Raw genomic sequence first — 21729 nt, 5'->3', positions numbered from 1 at the left:
ATCAGGACCTTTTTGTTTGTTTGTTTAAATACTAGGGCCACAGTCTACAGAATGTCAGGAAGGGAACAAAAATTTGTACTATTATATTGTCTGTCCACTCAGTCTTAGCTATTCAGAAATGTCCCAGTATACTTTACATGTGGGTAATAAGGTTATTTAATCCTGTAATTCTAACAGTTTAAGGGGATTATACAATCAAGAGCTAATAGACTCTTGTTTCCTAGAAGCTAACACTTCATTTCCAAATTAAACACAGCATATACTAATAATAATCTTGGACTTTCAGTAAAGATTTGTGTTTGTCACAATATTGCTAGGGACATACTTGGGGTGGGTTAAGGTTTTTGTAAAAGTTGACAATTACAGCAGGAATTAGCAGATGAGATATTCCAGCCAGGATGGAACTCTGCTACCTTCCCCACTAAAACCAGGATAAACAGAAAACAAGCTTACTCCCTGAGAGTAAAGGGAATCAGGGATCCAGAAGCAGTCACAAAGATTGGCAAACTTTTAGAGTAAACATTTTAGGCTTTTGGTCAAGTACAGTCTGTGTGTACATATACGTATTTTTTTTACTTGATTTTAAAAAGAAAGGGAGAGAGAGAGAGACAGAGAAACATCGATGTAAGAAAGGAGAGAGAAACGTCAGTCTGTTACCTTCGGTACGTGCCCTGACTGGAGATCAAACCCACCAACTTTCGGTGTATAGGACGATACTCCAACTGAACCACACTGGCCAGTGCTATGTGTGTATAATTCACAATCCTCTAAAAATCAGCCCTAGCTGGGTTTATTGGAGTCTCATCTCATATATCAAAAGGTTGCAGGTTCAGTTCCCGGTCAGGGCACATATCTAGGTTGTAGGTTTGGTCCCAGGTCAGGGTGCACAGGGGAGGCAACCGATCCATGTTTCTCTCTCACGTCGATGTCTCCATCTTTCCTCCACCGTCCTCTCTCTAAAATCAATGAGGAAAAAAACATATCCTTGGGTGAAGATAAAAAAAATTTTAAATAACAAAAAAAAGATATAAAAATCATTTTTAACTCACAGACTGCAAAAACGGGCTGTGAGCTGAATTTCATCCACACACAGGCTGTAGTATGCTATCTCTGGTATAGTCAACAAATGGGGATTCGTGTGATAAAGCATATGGGACTTTATGAAATAAGGTAGATTTGGAGCAAATAAGGGGTGAAATAGAGGCAAACTGCTGCAATCTGAGCCAGAAGAGCTCAAAGTAAACATGAAGAGAATATAGTAAGGCTACATGTGACTACAGATGATGCTAAATGGGAAAGGAAGAAAAAAGGAAACACAGGAGAAAAAAAAAAAAAATTAAAAATTTGTGAACCATCTCAAGGCATCAAAAAAATTTCATTCTACCATAGGGGGGAGGCTGGAAACAATGACAATGCAGTTTTGTGTGCCTGAGGTACAACACTTAAGGAGGAAATCACTGGCTCCAGCCAACCTTTCAATGATATTAAGAGAAAAAAAATCTATCAGAACCCTATTGTTATGTCAGCAGCCCCGGCAGTTAGGACTGCTTAAAGTCTTCCAGCTAAAAAACCATACATAAATTTAATTCATTTAATATTAAGTGAAAAGACACATTTAAGTACACAAAGCAAATCCGTTTACTACCTACTATGTAACTGACTCTTTATTGAAAGTATCGTGCATTCATGCTGGATGCTTTCTGGGTTTTGCCACACACTTTAATGTTAAAGGTTAAAATATATTTTACATGCAAGTAGTGTAAATAGTTTTCCCCATATGGGATCACTGATTATAAAAGGATGACATACCACAAAGGTTGTCTTTTCTAACTGAAACGCTAACAACTGTCTAGTTTTATTTCCCCCAAAACCACAAACTGAGTAGTAACTGAGTGTCTAGCCAACATAGAGGATTAAAAACCCCAAAACAAGCGTTCAGATCCAGTTAAGAAAGCCCTGCTACATATGGGCTAATCAACACCAGTGGTACTCCTTGACTCCAGGAAGCCGGAAGACATCCTAGTAACTCCACTCAGAACATTTACCTCAAGTAATCAGCTTCTAACTCATGAATAAAGATAATACGTTGTTAATTCTATTCCAGAAAACTTTTGCAAGTTGTTTTATTTACAATGCCAACTTTTAAAAGGTCACTAAACTAAAGTTAACTAGACAACTAGCCAGAAGTTGCTTTACAAAAAGAGGGAAAGCCCAAAATGCCACTTTTCTATAGAGAACCCACAATTCAGTTTTATTCAGAGCAAAGAAAAAAGATACTTTTGATCATACTGGAAGAAACTCAGCCATAGGTTTGGAATCTGTACCCCAACTACACATGCAATGAGGACAATATTCTGCTAATACAATTGATTTGCTGCTGCATTTGTCTACTGTTTGTCTAATATTAACAATTATAAACAGAGCAGTGCAACTAGTATTTGGAACAATCCTTACAGTGTTACAGTGTCAGGCACAACTTTTCACTTCTCTTCACACCACTGGTTCTCTTTGCGTACCTAGAGGAAGAGATGGATATAAGGAAGTACCTTAAGTAGTCTTTCCTAAGACTACCACCTAATAATTTATTATTAGTCTGTGAGGTGGGTCAGAAAGAAAACAGATGGAAAACTGGAAAAACATCAGGTTAACAGTAAAAATCCTGGTTACCCCCCGCCCCCCCCGGTTTTTATTCTGCCCTGCTGAAATTATCAAAAAAGCAAAGGCAGTGGGCAATTACAGCTTTAGTCACCAGAGCTAATGGAGCAAATTCAAATAGTTCACATTATTTCACTTTGTAGCTGTGTCAACAAAATCACTCTAATCTATTCATCATTTCTTCCCCATTCACTAAGCTGCTCTAAAGTATCCCAGCATCCAACCATCCCTAGGGTCTGCTTTTCTAAAGTCACTAATGGCTTATATGTAAGGTCCCAGGTGCCAAAACTAGTAACTGCTAAGAAGTATCAAAGAACACCTTTGGCTGAAAAATATATTGTTCCCACATTTATAAAAAAGCAGTATCATTCAAGTGTTTAGACTCATTTTAGGACACAGAAGGTACCTATTATATTTTAGGACATGGAAGATACCTATTACACCTCAAAGTCAAGGCTCCTTGATACAGGCACTTCTTTTCCTGGCCTGTTATGGATTTTATTCTTTTAAAAAGCATGTGATCAAGAACAAGCTGTGGGCTACCTACCTGGGCTTCCTCTTCTTCAGTAAAGTCATTTTTGATATTGAAGGTCTTGCGAATCTCTTCAGGAGTTTTCCCCTTGATCATATTGGCAACAGTCTTGCATGTAACATCAAGCAAACCTTTGATGTCTAAATAGTTTGCAGCCTGTAAAGTGATTGTTTTCATTAAAGTATATTTGATGTTTTAAACTAACTCGCAAGTTAGTGGCTGATAATCCATATCTAATTAAGCTTAAAATGCTAATTAATTTTAAGAAAGTGAAGAAGAGTAAATCAGACACATTTTGTGAAAGATATTTGTTCATCCCCTTCACTGCATACCTCTTTAATACTGAGTCCTCGTGCTGCCTTAAGTAAACCACATACACTACACCTCATGCTGCCTTAACTATATATACTACACCTCAAATGTTAAAAACGGCCACTAATAATGTATGTATGTGCGCATGCACAAGCACATCAAATCTTGACAAAATATTTAAAGAATTCAAACATAAGCAGCTACTGCATTACATTTTATTGATCTTCTGAAATAATCAGCTTTTTGTTTCTTTGATTTTCTCTACTGTTTTCCCATTTTCTATTGATTTCTGCTCTTTAACATTCTGTTTTTCTCAGGGTTAATTTCATCTATCACTGGTTTCTTTTGCTAAAAGCTTAGATCACTGATTTGCGACTTTTCTTCTTTTCCAATATAGGTGTTTGCTATCAATTCCTCTCTAATACTACTATAAGCTGCATCTCACAGATTTTCATGTGTTCTGCTTTATTTCCATTCAGTTCAAAATGCTTTCTAATATTTCTTTTGATTTCTTCTTTGACTCATGGGTTACTGAGAACTATGTTATTTCGTTTTCAAATATTTACAGATTTTCCAGATTGCTTTGTTACTAATTTCTAATTTAATTCCATTGTGATCAGAAAACACACACTCTGTGTGACTTGAATTCTTTCAAACTTAAGACTTATTTTATGGCCCAGTATATGCCTAACCTTGACAGTATTTACTTTAATATACACAGAACATATATTCTGCTGTCATTAGATGTAATGTTCTGTAAATGTAAATTAGGACAAGTTGATCAACACTGTTACTTAAGTCTTCTTTAACCTTACTGATTTCTGTTTACTTGTTTTTATCAATTATTTATAGGCAGGCGTGGAAATCTAACTATGATTGTAGATTTGTCTATTACCCTTTGAGTTCTGCTGGTTTTTGTTTAACTTTCTGGAAGTTCTGCATTTAGGCAGATCAGTGTTTAGAACTGTTATGTCCTCTTAATAATGAACTGATTTCATTATCATTATGCAATGACCCTCTTTAATCCTGGTAATATTCTTTGCCCTGAAATCTACTTTAATATAGTCACTCCAGTTTTCTTTTGGTTAATGTTAATATCATATATTCCGCCCCCACCCCAAACCTAATGTGTCTTTATATTTATTTTTTATTGTTTTAAATCCTCACCCAAGGCTCTATTTTTTCCATTGCTTTTTAGAGAGAGTGGATGGGGGGGAGGTGTGAGGGAGAGAAACATCGATGTGAGAGAGACATATCAATTGGTTGTCTCCCAAATGAGCCCCGACCAGGGCTGGGGATCAAGCCTACAACTGAGGTACATGCCCTTGACAGGAACTGAACCTGGGACCCTTCAGTTCTTGAGCCAACACTCTAACCGCTAAGTCAAACTGGCTAGGGCTATCTTTATATTTAAAGTGAGTTTTTTGTAGACAGCATAGCTGAGTCTTGCTTCTTTTTAATCCAATGTTACAATCTCTACCCTTTCATTGTGGTTTTTAGACCATTTACATTTAATGTGATATGTGGATTTGAGTTCAAAGTGTTAAAATTCAGTTATCAATTAATTTAACAAATTAAACTCTATAAGAAGTGCTAAAGGATCTGAAGTAGAGTATCTTATAGCATTCATTAAAAACATACCAGAACCCAGCTGGTGTGGCTCGGCGGTTGAGCACTGACCTGTGATCCAGGAGATTAAGGTTCGATTCCCGGTCAGGGCACATGCCCAGGTTGCAGGCTCGATCCCCAGTGAGGGGTGTGCAGGAGGCAGCTGATCAATGACTCTCACTGATGTTTCTGTTTCTCTCTCCCCTCCCCCCCTTGGCATCAAAAAAGACATATTTAAAAACATATATACATACACCAGAACAGCAGCTCTCTCTATGGAGCATGCCTGCACATTTCCCCATCCCTTTCTTTCTCCAGTGTGCTCTTTTTCCAGGGCATGCCTGTGCCTCTCCTCCCTCTTTCATCCCTCATGGCTCATACCTCTCTCCCCTCTTTCTCCTAAGCTCCAAGGGCAGTTCTACTACCTCTGTAACTTTCTAAATAAACTTTCCCTTATATATATAAAACACACACACAGAAACACAAAAACATACCAGAATAAGTTCAAAAAGTGTTCCTTGGTCAACTTTGAGGAATTCTTGGTCCCAAACAGGGATATCATCTGTTCGCTTTTCTTTGTTCTCATCATCCTCAGGAGGAGGAGGGTCATCCTTGTGGTGGGTGCACCACTGAATGACCTACAACAAAAACAAAAGTTCATTCCTCTGTGGTATTTTGTCACACGGTAGTCATTCCACTGCTGGGGCAAAGTTATTCCTATACTGAGCTAAGAATTAGCTAGAAGCTGACTAGAATAATAAAGTTAGCAGCCAAGCTTGAAAAGCAAAAATGAAGTTTGAGGAATCTTCACAACTCTAGAGAGTGGAAGACCTTAGATAACAGTAAATCCTGCAGACAGATTACTGTACTTGACCACATTAAAAACCTCTTGTGCAAAAAATATATATAAAGTCACACAAGACAAGGACTGGGAAGTACCTACAACATGTACAACCAGCAATGGATTACCCTACAGAATCTAAAATCTTAAAAATCACTATAAAGAAATACTAAAAATGAATAGGCAATTCACAAAAGAAATCTGAATAGTGAAACAAGAGGAAATGCTCAGCCTCACCAGATGCAAATTAACACTTTGGTCATATGCAACTAGTTTAGATTGCCAAAAAAAAAAAACACCAAGATTTTGATACTGATTATTTACAATAGTATGAGGATAACAAACTCTTCTACAGGAAAGTATAAATTGGAATAACCCCTCTGAAAAGTAATCTAGCACTACCTAGTGAGACTGAGTATATGCATACATTACCACCAAGCAATTCTAAATACCCAAATACACAAGACTATTCAATGTAGTAACAAAGCAAAAAGAGCCCAAATGTTCCCTTACTAGGCGAATGAACACATTATAATTAAATTTTCAGGAAGCTGATCACCTAGACTATGCATACCATTATAAAGACCAAAATCAGCAATAAAAGTATTAAGTTGTAGAATCTAAGTGGTGGGCAAATGGGTGTTTTCTGTATGATTAACATTTTTTCACAGTATTTAATATTGGGGGGAAAAATGCTGAGGAAAAATGGCAGAGCCAAGAAATTATACTGCCAGGATGCAAAAAACGAAAAGAACTATTTCTAGAAGGGAAAGCCAAGCATAAAGGACTTTAATGAAATAAACAGCAGCTTTTTATGAAGTATTCCAGTTGTGTAAGAAAAAGAGCCTGGGCCCTAGCCGGTTTGTATCAGTGGTTAGAGCACTGGACAACAGACTACAGGGTCCTAGGTTCAATTCTGGCCAAGGGTACGGTACCTTGGTTGCAGGCTTGATCCCCAGCCCTGGCTGGGGCTCATGTGGGAGGCAACCAAATGATGTGTCTCTCTCTCACACCGACGTTTCTCTCCCCTGCACCCCCCTGTCCTCTCTCTGAAAAGCAATGAAAAAACTATCCTCAGGTGAGGATTTTAAAAAAAGGGAAAAAAGAGCCCTATTGGTGTGGGTCAGTGGTTGAGCACTGACCCATGCACAGGAAGTCATTGGTTCAATTCCTGGTCAGGGCACATGCCCAGGTTGCAGGTTTGATCCCCAGCACAGGGCTTGCAGGAGGCAGCCAAGTGATGACATTTCTATCTCCCTCTCCCTTCCTCTCTAAAATTAATAAAAATATATATAAAGAAAAGAGCAATTAGTATTTGTTTACAGGGGCATTAAAAATTCTTAAAAGGATATGCAAAAAATTTATGTTTATTATTATTATTTATAGATATTTCTGGTCAGATGAGAGACAAGAGATTTTAGTTTTTGGATTATGTGGTTATTCAATATACTTAAGGTTTAAATAATCTTAATAATGCAAATAGGTTAAAAAAAGTTCATTCTCAGAAGTGGCCCTATATCACCCAGCCCATCAGCTCTGACCTTCTCTACTACACTACGTCCTTGCTTGTTCATTATGCTCTAGCCACCTCAAAAGGTAGGGTGGCATGCTCTTGTCTTAAGAGTCAATGCACTTGTTCCCACTGTCCAGAATTCTCTTTCCCCCACAGGTCTGACTTTGTTGAAAGACCATCTTCTCAGTAAGGCATTTCCTAATCACCTTTATTTTTAAAATAACTAACTCTCCACCTACCAACCCACTTATAATCCATAGCTTTTCCATCTGACATATCTTATGTTGTACGTTTCCCCCAACAACTGGAATTTGAATGAATGCAAGCGAAACTTTTAGAAGCATTTTACATTAATGTAAAGTAGAATATTAATTGCAAGACAATACCTAGAAACCAGAAAGGAAATCTACAACTAAATAAAATCTAAAACTTCTAAGCCATAAAATACTATGAGTTGACATAAGACAAGCAAAATGGTAGAAACTCTATATAAAGAACTCCTATAAAAAGCCCACTAGACTACAAAATGGATGAACCTTGAAAACATTATGCTATGTGATATAAGCCACACACAAAAGAATACTGCAATAATCCCATTTATATGAGGTACCCAGAATAGTCAAATTCACAGAGACAGAAAATAGAATAGCGGTTATAAGCCCTGACTGGGTAGCTCAACTGATTAGAGCGACATCTCAATACGCCAAAGCTGTGTGTTTGATCCCAGGTCAGGGCACAAACAGAATTAACCAATGAATGCATAAATAAGTGGAAGAACAAATCTCCCCCTCCTCCCAAATCAATCAATAAAAATAAATTTAAAATAAAATAAAAAAGAATAGTGGGTACAAGGGATTGGAGGGGGCTAACAGGGAATTATTGTTTATGGGTCCAGAGTTTCAGTTTGGGATGATGAAAAGATCTCCAGGATATGTTCAGTTCTGGAGATGGTTAATGGTGATGATTGTACAACAATGTAAATGCCACTAAACTGTTCACTTAAAAAAATGGTAAACTTTATGTTATGTTTCTTACCACAATTTTTTTAGAAGCCCATTAGAAAGATAGGCAAAGGAAAACAGAAATACAGAAAATATAAATGGCCAGTAACATGTAAAAAATGTTCAGGCTTAGAGAAGAATCACTTTTTACCTAGTCCAGGGGAATTAAAAAGACTGGTAATAGCCAATTGAACTAAGAGTATGGAAATATATATAATGCAGTTACATCTCATACCAGGGTCAAGAGGAAGCATAAGATGAAAGTGCACATGATTGATGACCTTTGAAAAATCCCTTAAAAAGGGGCCAACTAGAGTAAACTATTTCCTTCTCTAAGCCCAGCTACTTTTCCCCCAATGTGGAAACTGGTTGCTGTTTTTTTCAGATAAGAATTCAATTCAAATAGCTGGCTCTGTTAAGGAGCCATGTGACCTGAAACACTAAAACCCTATTCAAGGTGGAGAGCCATTTATGCTTAGACACCAGGTAAGGTGATCAACTGAGATAACTAAAGAACATCTCTTATTCTCAGGCTCCCTTTGAGGCATACCCATTCAGTGGACAAACAACACAAAAATTTTCCTTTTTGCTAATTACATACAGCTATATTTAAGTAATTTAAATGTGTCAATGGAAAAACTAAACAACTCAAACATTCACAGGGCCTGGTTAAATAAACTACAACAAATATTTAAGAGTCAATCATACTACACAGAGTTTTGTTTCTTATTTTAAAAAAGGAAGCTATCTCTGTATCAACATAAAAAGATCACCAGGATATTGTTAAATGAAAAAGAAAAATACATATACAGGTATATAGTTCGCTAGTTTACCTTTTTTAATATTGCTGCATTAACATTTGGTAGAGGAACTGGGTCATCATCACCTTCATCATCCATTCCCAAATCTAACAAAACAAGAGAGTTGCCATTATTTCCTAACTCCATTACAGCATTTATACAAAACCAGGCTATTTTTCAAGTAAGTAACTAGCATGACATGTCTGAAAGACTAAAAAGTACTTTACTAAATCACCCGAAACTATATAAAGTTGTGAGTGGACAAATACAGGAATATTTTATCAAAAGAGTTCTTAAATAGGAGGAAAATGATTTAATAAGTGTGATTGAGATGGCAGCCATTTAGGAGAAAAAAAACCAAACCCTTATCTTTACTCTTTATACTAAACTCTCTAGATGGACTGCATTTAAAAAAAATAAAACAATGATAAGTATCACATGTAACAGAATCTCACACAACACACACAACAGATCATGCAGCCACTGACAAAAACAAGGCAGGCAGCTCCATACATACTGGTATAATTTCAAGATTAAAGTTTTTAAAAAACCGGTCTAAAAAAATACCTGAATAAAAAAGGGGAATATATATATTTAAAATATCTCCATAAGAATGCATAAGGAACTGTTAAAAATATGTCTAGGGAAGTTAATGAGAATGTGGGTTGAGTGATTCAGTTTCAGGGTATAACCTTTAGTGTTATTGATCATGTACACGATTACCTGTAATTTTGAATCTGTTTCTCTGGTAAAAAGACCTAACTTTCAGATTCTAAAGTGGCTGGAAAACTCCAAAGACAAAACTTTACATAAAAATCCATGTTACTTAAAGATTTGTCATTAAAGACTCTATATAATATTTTTCAAACCAAATGGGTCTGTCCTTTGGTTTCTACAAGACTAAAAAAAAAGCTGCCAAAGAAAGTGACTTAATAGTTAGCACGTACCAAGATTAGAGGCCAAAAGTTACTACAGTACTATTTTCATGTAGCACAGTATCAGTTATGCTGACATGGCAAGTGCTGAATCAAACAGTGTAGTCCCTGATATATCCAGGTGCTGTCCTAGGCAGTTGAGTCAGAAATGAATACAGGATGGAAGGAATCGGTGCAATTTTAGAACAGATCAGGCTGTCTCGCTGACAAGATATTTCAGTATAATTTCAAAGGAAGAGAGAACACCTAAGCAGAGGGAATGGCAAATAAGTGCAAAGGCCTTCTGATGGGAGTGTCTGGCATGTTCTAAAAACACTAAGGAGTCTATTGTTGCTATCGCAGGATTGGCAAGGGTGAAAGGAACACATGAGGTCAAGAACGGGGGGCCTGCTAGTAATAGGGCCTACATTTTGGCTACTGTAAGAGATGATAAGAGCAGAGGGAAACCAATTACGGGGCTAGCAATAATCCAGGTACAACATAGTGGCTCAAGATTTATAGCTATGGAAAAATTAAGAAATGGTATAATTCTGTATGCGTTTTGAAGGTAGAGGCAATAGAATTTGCCAAAAGATGGGAAGTAGAATGTGAAAGGAGTCAGAAGACTAAGGTTTAAGACATGATGAACTAGGTGGAGTTGCCACTGACTGATATGGGGAAGTCTGTCAGAGAACTGTGATTTTGGAAGGAAGAAAATCAAGAACTCTACTTTCATATGTTTGAGATATCAATTAGATACTAAGAGTAAACCAAGTGGCTAAATACACAAGTCTAAAAAATCAAGAGATGAGAACTGTAGGTAAGTTTGGGAATTGGTGTAGTTTATAACACCATGAGGCTAGATGAGATGACCAAGGGAATGAATCAGTACAGATACAGTAAAGAGGTGCAATGATTAAGTAAGCCCTAGGGAACTTCAGGTTTTAAAGACAAGGAGACAGAAGGCTGTCAGTGAGGGACAGTACTAGAAGTAAAGTATCCTGGAAGCCAAATGTAGAAGAGAATAACTTGTCAGATGCTGTCAAAAGGTAGAGATGAGAAATGAAACAGATGATGCACCTGACAACATGAAGTGTAGATTCAAAAAGTATCTTATTTCCCTGTATGTGTTAGGGTTACTCATCTCCCCTCTCCGTATCTTATTTTCCTGTATTTGTTAGGGTTACTCATCTCCTCTCTCCTCTTTCCCACCAATGTCTTTCCCTGATCCCATCTTGCCCAGAGTAAAACTATATGATAATATTCTGTCCTGACCAATGTGGCTCAGATGGTTGAGCACTGTCCCATGCACCAAGAGGTTGCCGGTTGATTCTGGGTCAGGGCACATGCCCAGGTTGGGGGCCTGATCCCCAGTATGGGGGGGTAGGGTGCACAAGGCAGCTGATCGATGTTTCTATCACTGATGTTTCTCTCTCTCCCTTTCTCTCTAAAATCAGTAAAAACATATTTTAAATAAATCAATAATAATGTCCCAATTTAGATCAAGCCACTTACCCTTTTCCTGAAGTAGTAAAAATATTTTTAATCAGAAGGGAGAGAAAAAAGTTTTACTCTGTAAAATACTTGTGTTTGAGGAATTAAGATTTCGAGAAAAAATACAAAAGACCCATCTTGTTTAGATCCAAATGTTATTTGGAAGAAGGCTTAAGTCACATTAAAAATATGGGCCTTAGCCCTGGCTGGTGTGGCTCAGTTCGTTGAAGAGTTGTCCAATGCACCAAAGGGTCTCAGGTTCAATTCCCAATCAGGGCACAAACCCAGGTTGCGGGTTTGATCCCCAGTCAGTGGCATACAGGAGGCAACCAATCGATGTTGCTTCTCTCTCACACTGATGTTTGCTTCTCTCTCTCCCCCGCTTCCTCTCTCTAAAATCAATAAAAAAATAAAGGCCTTATGGTTGTAAAGGATTATTTCTCTAACCTTTAAACTAAGGATTTACCATGTTTTTTTGCTTTTAAACTGAATGCACAAGTAGTAATTCCTTTAAGCTATTTAGTTTCAAAGACTTCTGAAAGACACCTGTATCCTGATACCACACCCCTGTACCTGAACAAGTCAGTCAATCCACATGTACAAAGCCAAGATTTTCACTTTTGATTGTCCTGTGATCAGAAGTTTGTATTTATGTTTTCTGAGTCACAAAAAGACCCATAATAGAGATACATCAGATGCATAACAAGGAAGGCAGTAAGTTGCTGAATTCAATAGACTCTAGTCCTCAAGAGGCTAGACTTCTATGTAAACCATTGGTAATTATGACAAAGCCAAATGCTATGGAATCGTTTAACTACTACTATCATTCCACTTGATTCAGTGATTAAAGCTGGTGTGGAAAACCCTTAAGGAGCCCTATGTTCTTACATTAGCAAATGCTTCTTTGAAGCAGCACGAGACAGATTAGTGTGCCAGGCACCAACTAAGATGAAATAAAGAACACTTTCATTGCCAAAGCAAGTATTCAGGCAGCAATTGTGGTATCAGTTTCTACATCTTCTAGACAAAGCCTTACTCACCTTCCCTTAGGGACACTTGGATTGTTTTCACACTCTTTTATTAGTGACCATACCATAGTTCTTCATTCAACAGGTACTTGATGGACAGTGACTGTGGGATGTACCAAGGGGTTTACAACTTAATAGAAATGATCTATGTATGTAAGTTACCAGGACACAGGAATGTAAGTGCCACATGATTGGTATCAACGACCAAAAAGAATTACATATTCAGCTTTTATTAGCAAACAGAAGTCACACACTGAGAAAACCCTCTACAGTCAGCTTCTGCCTCTACCACACCTATTTCTGCTGTGAGAAGTTTTCTATCTTACTGTGAAATCCTAAATATCAATCAGAAGTATATGAATCCAATAATCACTCTGTCCACCTCAAAATGCCTCCCTCTTTACTTGGCTTCCACAAATACTACTTTACTTCTGACTTCTAGACTCCTGCCCTAATATGGCCACCTGCCAACTTCATTTACTGCCACAGATACATACTTTCGTAATCCACCATACAAAGTAAGTCTATCTCCAAGAGTCTAAAACCCAGGGACCAAGATCCACATCCTCAACTGCCTATAAACTGTTACAAAGATCTATTGAAGGAATCTCAAAAACATATAACATGTTCAAGCTCGAAGCCATTTTCTTTCCATTCCTCTCAAACCCATTCAGCTCTACCAACTACGGTATCACAATCTCACCCTACCTCAAAAACCCCAACTAAAAACCTTGACTTTACTTTTCTCCAACACATCCTCTCTCTACTGCAGAACGATCTCCCAAAACATCCTAATTGTACTAGATTTGAAATATTACCTCATTTGGACTACACACTGCAGTCTCTCCACAAGCCTGAAGAATAGCATCAGCCAAGATATTCCCAGAGCACCACTTGGCATACAACTTTATTAATGCACTAGTTATAACACATGACAGTTTCACTTGTTTAGTGTCTGTCTCCCTTCCTGGTTTAAAAATCCTTCAAGGGCAAGGACTATTTCTCACTTACCTTCTTTTCACCGTAGGTAGTGCTTGGCACATAACTTCCCTTCACTTAAGTATCTATAAGCTACAGATCTTCCCTACATAAAAACATTTGACACTTAAGTAGTGAAGAACACTCTTATTACTACTAAGTTTTCCCCCCCAATTCTAGAAACTGACTTGTGTGTCTCCATATTATATTAATGTCCACCAGCCCAATGGTAATACTGAGAGATCCATATTAACTAGTAAACATTTCAAAATGTTTCAGATTCTGTTTTCTGTCCTACTTCTTTGTTGTGCTGCACATATACGTTGCAGCAGTTTCAGAGGAATGACAAACTAGACAAAAGGGAAAACTTGGTTAAAAAAAACAAAAACACATCTACTCGGTTTACAATCTACTCAGTTTACTCCCTCTGTTGAAACAAGGTACTCTATTTAGCTACCTTACAGAAGGGATCTCTTTTTCAAAGGCTTTAATTTTTGTCATTAGAAACTGTGAATCTAAATTTACTTGAAACAGAAAATTGGTCTTATCTATTTAAAAAGGGGGAAAAAAATCTCATTAATTCAGACAATGCATAAGGGATGACCTGTATCAGAAAAATGCAGTTAATAGTTTAATTCTGAAAGAGGTAAATTTCACCCCTTCATACTCTTGAGCACTTTGACAGATTGTTACTTGTATAAATTCCATGTTCACAGGTTATCTCAAACTACTTATTTTTTGCCCTTTCCCCTGACCCAGGTTTTCAAATAAACTTACCTTCTAACATGGTCTTGATAGTCACAGATTGTTTGGCAATTTCAACATCAACTTCAAATATCTCTCCATCAGAACTCTGCAACTTAATTGAAGGCATCTAAAAAAAAATGCATTATATTGAATTTGAAATCTAAGAGATATTAGTTCTATAAGACATTTCATCAACTACAGTCTGTTAGAAGCCCTCCTAATTATTAGCGATAAAATCCTAAGAACCTGTAGTATATAGCCCTGTAAAACACTGTAAGTGATTATTCACAGGCTAACATACAAGTGTTTCTATAAAACTTTTTCAAAATATAATTCCTAGGAACAGAAGCTTTTAAGGTCTGCCCTACTGAACTCATTGCTGGTATAAATTTAAAAAGTTATATTCCATACTTTTGATGCAAAATATATCTAAAATGGACTTACTCTTTTTGTCTGTATTTCTGCCTTTACTAAATACTGACTACTCCATTTGAATAGTTAACTGCCACAATTAACCACCTGCAAACCCAAGGGAGGTCAGTCCGAAATACACAAAGCTACCAAATAAGACAGTAATTTTCCCCTAGTGAGACTTAACAGTGAAAAATAAGTTCAAATCCAAAGATTCGATCAGGATATATTTATGTTTGGATCAATGCAAGATCGTATAACAGAATAAAAGATCTAAGGATAAGCAAATATCAATCTAATTCCCTAAGCCAAATAAGGAACTTAAATTGCACAGAGTCCTTTTTATCTTTCATTACTGACTGTCCAGGTGTCCAAGTTTGAGATCTTCTGCCAAAATCCTCATAGTAATAACCTACTACTTGCTTCAAAAATGTATTTATTAACTCAGATTAATTATGAGTTATTAGGAAAAAGACACCTCTTACTTAAAAGTTAATTAAGCAATTAACTTCAAAGGACTTGAATTCTGGCCAAAAAAGTGCTTTAAAATTAAAAATTCTAAGTTAGCAATTTTTTACCATCTTCACATTCTTGGGGGAAGAGGGTGTGTGTGGGGGGGGGGAGGACAGCAATACTTGACTATATTGATTCAAGACCTCTTCAAATTTCAAGTATAGATTTTAAAGGCCCATGCTTCTGAGATAGTTATAATCTTGTAATGTCACTATTAACTTGATAGTGGAGAATTTGGCATTTAAAACATTCATTGCACCTTATTTTAGACTTAAAAATTTAAGACCCATTAAGTAAGTTAAAATATTCATTCAGATTTTCCCAGACAATTCTCTCTATCCCCCAAACAGACAAGCTGTTAGGGAAAGGAAGCAAAAAGGTAAAGATATGTTTTAAAACCAAGCACTGAAATATTCTGCTCTCACTGATCCATGATTGTAAAGAATCGAATTTCACTTTTCAGTTCACAAATATGTCTGCTTCTCCTTGTTGCTTAGCGTTGCCAATAATGCAGAGGGCCGAGGGCAGAGGACCTTGGCTGTGACAAGGCAATAATAAAAGTTATCTCCAAAAGAAATATTTTAACGTGAGCCCAGTTTTTAATTACAAAACAGTCTATGTCCTTTTTATGTCCTGTAATACTGGAATACACATTACAGAATCACAAGTCTGGCAATGCAGTTGATAAAATTATTTTTAAGCAGGTGACCATTTCACATTTCTTTCAAATAACTCTCAATAAATAGCAAGATCTGCTTAGTCATAGTCAAATTCGTGTATTAGGTTACTCTTAAGGGAGTTGAGGTCTTATTAAATAGCAGGGAGTCAATCGTCTAATCTGTAATTTGATGCACTTTGCAATCCTAAACTTAACATTTAAAGAGAACTTTTTTTTTTAGTGTTATACAACTGGAATTTGGTGCAGAATTTTTAAGTAATGGATGAAATTTTTATTTGACATGCTTCCAAGACTTCCTTCAATTCTTTAGGCTCCTGTAGTTGGAAATTAAATCACTCTCCGTAGCTAGCATGATGTGGGTTCTATCAACATCATAAAGGGGAAAAAAAAACCTGTTTTAAGTGACCCGAAATTCTGACACCTCTTTTCAGAGGGCAGAGTGGAGAAGTCTACATTGCTCTACGACAGATACATTCTATTGGGACGCTCTGACACACAAAAAAAATTCATGACCCAAAAACCCAAACCTTAAGTCTCCATTAAAAAGTGAACAAAGCATGTGGACGTCCTATCCCTTCCAGACACCTGAAGTTTTATAAAGGTAGGGTTCCTAAAAGTCACACCCTGTTGACTATGGTACCTGCTATTACAACCGTTGTTTCACCAACTTTTTCCTTTTAAGATATATTTTTTAAAATAATAATAGAAATATTCAAAAGGAGCAGGCGGATATCTGCAAAGATTCGACCCCACCTCAGCTGGAGAGAGAACCGATTAGTGGCGCCAGAGACGGGAAAGGATGAGAGCCAGAATCAAGCACTCTCACCGCCACGCTCCCTGACACCAAAACAACACGGACACACGCCCACGCTCACAACAGCCAAGGGAACTCCATTAAAAGCCGCGCCGCCATTCCCGCCCTGGGTCCCCGAGGCCGGCAGACTCAACACTGAGGGAGGTGCCAGGCCGCAGCCTGGGCATTGTAGCCGAGCTCCTCGCCGGCTGACGCTGGCCCGGAGCAGAAAAGGCCTAATCCCGGGCTCGCCTCGCACCTCCTCCCGCCCGCCCCGGAGCCCAGGGGGCGTCGTGACGACGCACGACCAAAAGAGGCCTCGCCGAATGGAAGGGCCGAGTGGGAGAACGGAACCCGCCGGCACCTCCCGGAGAACGGAGTCTGAAACGAGCTGCACCGGGCCTGAGGGCAGACGAGGCCCAGGTGCCTCCCGCCTCAGGCAGGCCAAAGCCGCAGCGGTGCAGCCACCAGCTCGCAATCCGGGGCGCCACCGCCCCTTCCAGCTCTGCTGCCGGCTACTCACGGTGCTCGGTCTCAAGGAGAGAGCGGGACGGAGGCTGACGAGAGCGGAGAAGCGTCAGCAGGATCAAGAAAGAAAAGGGGACAACAAGGCCACTTATAGCAACAGCGCGGCTGGGCGTCCGCCTTTATATATCAGCGGCGCTGGCGTCGAGGACCCCGGGCCAGTGGCGTCACAGAGCCGGCGGGGCTGGCCGCCGACTTCGCCTGACGGCAAGTGGAGATCGGCCGGGCGGCCCCGTGACGCCAGAGGGGTGGGGCAGGGCGAAGAGGCTGCGGGAGCGCGGGCGTGGCGAGGCGGGGCTTGATTCTTATCCCCATCCTCGAAAGCGGGGCTCCCAATCCTCAGAGGGAACAGGGAACTGGACGGTGTACTCTGCGACCTGCAAGGGTCTTTCAGGCGGGGGCTGCCCTCAGCCGAATTGAAGACCTCAGCTGCGAAAAGCCTAGAAACTGCTCGTGGGCGGGAGGGGGGCGCAGGGGGTGGTGCCTCGGAGCGGCTGCGGCTCTGGTTGCGGCTCGGGAGAACCCGGACTCCGAAAAAGAAGGCAGATGGGTTTTGCAGCAACGCTGAGATTCTGCCCAGGGTCTCAGTGCGCTCCACCGAACCTAACACAAGTTAGCTCACTGTGCACAATAACCCGTGAGGGGAAATATCATTACCCTTTTTTTCCTTTACATGGGAGGGAACAGATTCCGAACGGTTCAGTGGCAGAGCCAGTATGTGATCCTTACTCCACAGTTTGGTGCTCTTAACCCATCAATTTCTGAAGACGGCCCAAAATAACCACTGTTGTAAGGAAACCCCAAGTCTAGAGAAGAGGCTTCCCTGTGCCAGTGTATGCCTGGGTGTATGCCTGGGCACAGGGCTGGGGATTTGCAGCCAGCCAGCCAGCCAGCCAGCCAGGGTCCAGCCTGCACAGAACTCTCGTAGGGGGTTCTCCCTGAAGGCTGCGACAGGGTCCACAGGATGAAACCAGCCCTAAAGGGAAAGAGTTGGTCTGAACACCCCCACCCCCGCCCCCACCCACGGACTTTACCTGGCTGTGTACCCTGCTGTGCTTAGGGAACCTTGCCACCCCCTCCCTAGGAGACTGAGGCGCCAGGCTCACCTAACCAGCAGGCACATGATGTATTCCTGACGCCAGGGAGACAAAAGACACTTCCACACAGGGCCCTCTAAAGAAATCAGAGGCCTACAGTTTCTAATGGGATGGGAATGGGCAGGGAGGCCAAGCAGCTTCTTGAGTTACCAGGTCTTTGTCTACAAGCAGTGGTATCCAGTATCTGCCAGGTGCCACAGCTGATGAAGGAAGATGAAAGGACCTACAGCTCTCATACTTTTTTTTTCCATAACACAGCCCTGCCCTCAACAGCTGAGCTTCAGGTCTCCTAGGCAAGGCCCACTGGAGCCCCTTTGCCCTGTCTGCCTTGTAAACTCTTGTTGAGCATCCTAAGCAGCACTGGGCAGTGCCAGGTCATACATCTAGCCCAAGTACCCAGTACAGGGCCTGGCATCAAAGACTGGTATATTTTTGCAAATATGAGGACCCCCCAATATTAGAATCACCAAGAGATGCTTGTTTTTAGGTACTTAAAAAATTATTTGTTTTAAAATTTTGCCTGAATGTAGTGTTATAAATACTGAGGACACTGAATTTCAGCAATTACCATTTACATAGTGTTTTCTTTCTCTCACAGAAGTATGTAAATATTAATTTAAATTAACTTAAAAGTAATTCCCATAAATTCCACTGAAATAAGTGAAATAAATAATATATAGTGATGTGAGATCATCATAGCAAATAGGTGTATTGCATGCTATTATTAACTGCTTTATTTTTATAACGGAACTTTTTCAAAGCAAAAAAAAGATGCTTGTTTTTAACATGCAGATCTCACTCTTACATACTGCTATATGCATAGATTATTTCAGGAAAGATACACAATAAGTTGTTTGCCTCAGAGGAGGGGAACTAGGTGACTGGGAGGCAGGAGTTGGGGTGATTGTCACTTTATACCCTTTTCTACCTTTTGGATTTAAAACCATATGAATGTATTACATATGTCAAAAAAATTTTCCTTCAAAAAATAAATTGGCATTGGGTCAAGAAAATGCAGATTTCTGGGTCAACTCTTGATCTAATGAATCACCTCCCCTGGAGGCAGGTTTTTCTACCTTTTAAACAAGTCTCCAAGTGATTGTTAAGCCCAGGGCAAGTTTCCAAACCTCTGCAGTAGGGACTCGGCAATGAAACATTGCTAAGAAGAGACCAGCAATGTCTGTCAAAGGTGACTCATTTAGCTCCCTACTTTCTGAATCAACCCTACTCTCCTTCAAACCATCCACTCAGGAGAGACAAGGCAGTTGCTGGACTGTGGGGTACAGTTGGGGATGAGTGACTCATTCCCAACTATAATCACCAGTCTCTGTCTGAAAGTACTGGCCTATTCACAGTCTCTTTGGGGTGTGTGTAGATGGAGGGGTTCAGCTCTGAGAAGGCTGAGGTGTTCTTACTTCAGTCACTCCATACACCACATAATGAAAACTCCTTGTTCTACAGAGGAAGGAAATAAAACCAAAGAGAAGGGACTTTTCCCATGTCACAGAGCCACTGCAGAGAAGGGCTGAGGCTCAGGCCTCAGCTATGCTGCCGCTTATCACAGCCCATATATTGAATTGTAGATCCATCCCTCAAATGCCACGAATATTTTCTGATTTACAACTCTTTCCAGCATACTACCTCGAGGGAAGCTAAAGGCCTTGGATTCAAGCAATCCAGATTTGGGAAAACCTGGCTTTTAGGGTGAAATCATTTCCAGGGATGGTTTCCCTTTGTAAATAGCTTCATTAGCTATAAAGGGTTTGCAGGAGGATTCCTACAAGGACCAGCCATCTCAGTGCATCTAAAATGGACAGAATTCAGTTCACACTCCCTTTCTCAGGTACCTACCACCCAAGGGACAGACTTTGGGTTCTAGACTCTGCATGTGTGTTCCAGCCCATAGGACAGCATGCAGAGATCCCCTGGCTGCACTCTGCTACTGTGTCAACTTTCTTAGTCTTGCTCTCCTGATAGAATGGTAAGCACAGCAACTCTGTTATGTGATCTTGGGTAAGTTATTTCTCCTCTCTGAGCCTCACTTTCCCCTTGTGGGCCCCTCCTTCCTCCTTTTTGCCAAACTCTAAGCCTTCTACCTAAAATCAGACCATCTTATTCCAGAGGAAAGAGTGCTGAATGCAAAGAAAAAAACAGTCCAGTTCTTGGATCCTGATTTGCAAAATGGACTCTCGAAACGCAAAGCTTTTTAGAGCAAGAAAGTTTTTTTGGAGCACTGAAAGCCCAAGAGGCTAAAGGACTCGAATCTTAAATTTTTATTATTATTTTTTAATCTTCACCCAAGGATATATTTTTTCCATTGCTTTTCAGAGAGAGGGAAAGGGAGGGAGGGAGGGAAGGGGGGGGGGATGTGAGAGAGACACATTGACTGGTTGCCTCCTGATGGAGCCTGCAACTGAGGTATCGAACCCCGGGACCCTTCAATCTGCAGGCTGACACTCTAACCACTGAGCCAAATTGGCTGGGGCTCAAATCTTAAATTTTATACCAGCAACAGCAGAGCTGGGAAGAAGGTATGATGCTGCCAGAGCCAGATTTCCAAAAGGCTGGGGGTTGGGGGGAAATGAGGCAGAGAAGAGAGCACTGCAGTGAGCTAAGCTACTAGGGTGGGTCTCTGGGAAGAGACTCTGCCACTTCCTCCTTGAGCCTTTCAAACCAGGGATATGGAGAGATCAGGACCCCCAGAAAAGTTTGGGGGCTCTGAGAGTTGAATGTGTGACTTGGTCTGTTAGGTGCAAGTCTAAAATCTTTCATCATGAGAAGGTATAATAGTGGCCAAGTAGAAATGGCAGCGGGTGGACCTAGGCAGGTGGACCTGAGAGCATCTCAGACTCATGCCTAATGTGTGAGGATCCCAAGAAGCATTAAAATACAGCATGGAAGTTGCTCAAAAAGGGGGTAGGCGACCAGGAAGGGGCTTCTGGGGATGTAATAAAGGGAGCACGAAAGCAGATGAACCTAGACAGGCCAGGCCAGAGACCATGGTACAGATGCAGACATCTGTGGGCACAGGAGAGGCCAAGGAGGACAGCTCACAACCTGGTAGGGGTGAGGTCTGCCAGGCTCCCTGAGCAGTAGAGGAAGATGGATGATGACCGAGGGCCAGACAACCTCCAGCCTCCTCACCCCCCACCCCATACCATGACCACATTAGCTCTGCAGAATGTACCTATGATCCTGGAAAGCAGAAGTGGGACAGAACCTTCGACTTGACTGAGTGTGCCCCTGACATGACTGAGTGATCACACACTCACCTGACTGAATTTGCCA

The 21729-nt window shown here is 40.1% G+C and overlaps 1 protein-coding gene across 1 annotated transcript; it reads right to left on the bottom strand.

Moving 5' to 3' along the window:
• Positions 1-1646: 1646 nt before the first annotated feature.
• Positions 1647-17449, bottom strand: SKP1 (S-phase kinase associated protein 1). The gene is made up of 6 exons (XM_016197554.2): positions 17343-17449; positions 14454-14550; positions 9296-9369; positions 5602-5745; positions 3203-3343; positions 1647-2516 (listed from the first exon to the last, which is right to left on the bottom strand). Exons 2-6 carry the CDS (start codon positions 14548-14550, stop codon positions 2481-2483), a joined length of 492 nt encoding a protein of 163 aa, XP_016053040.1. The 5' UTR covers positions 17343-17449; the 3' UTR covers positions 1647-2480.
• Positions 17450-21729: the final 4280 nt, after the last annotated feature.

This window comes from Miniopterus natalensis, chromosome 4 (assembly GCF_054644295.1).
Source record: "Miniopterus natalensis isolate mMinNat1 chromosome 4, mMinNat1.hap1, whole genome shotgun sequence".
In the NCBI taxonomy this organism is placed as follows: Eukaryota; Metazoa; Chordata; class Mammalia; order Chiroptera; family Miniopteridae; genus Miniopterus; species Miniopterus natalensis.
This window is presented reverse-complemented; position numbering and strand designations above follow the sequence as displayed.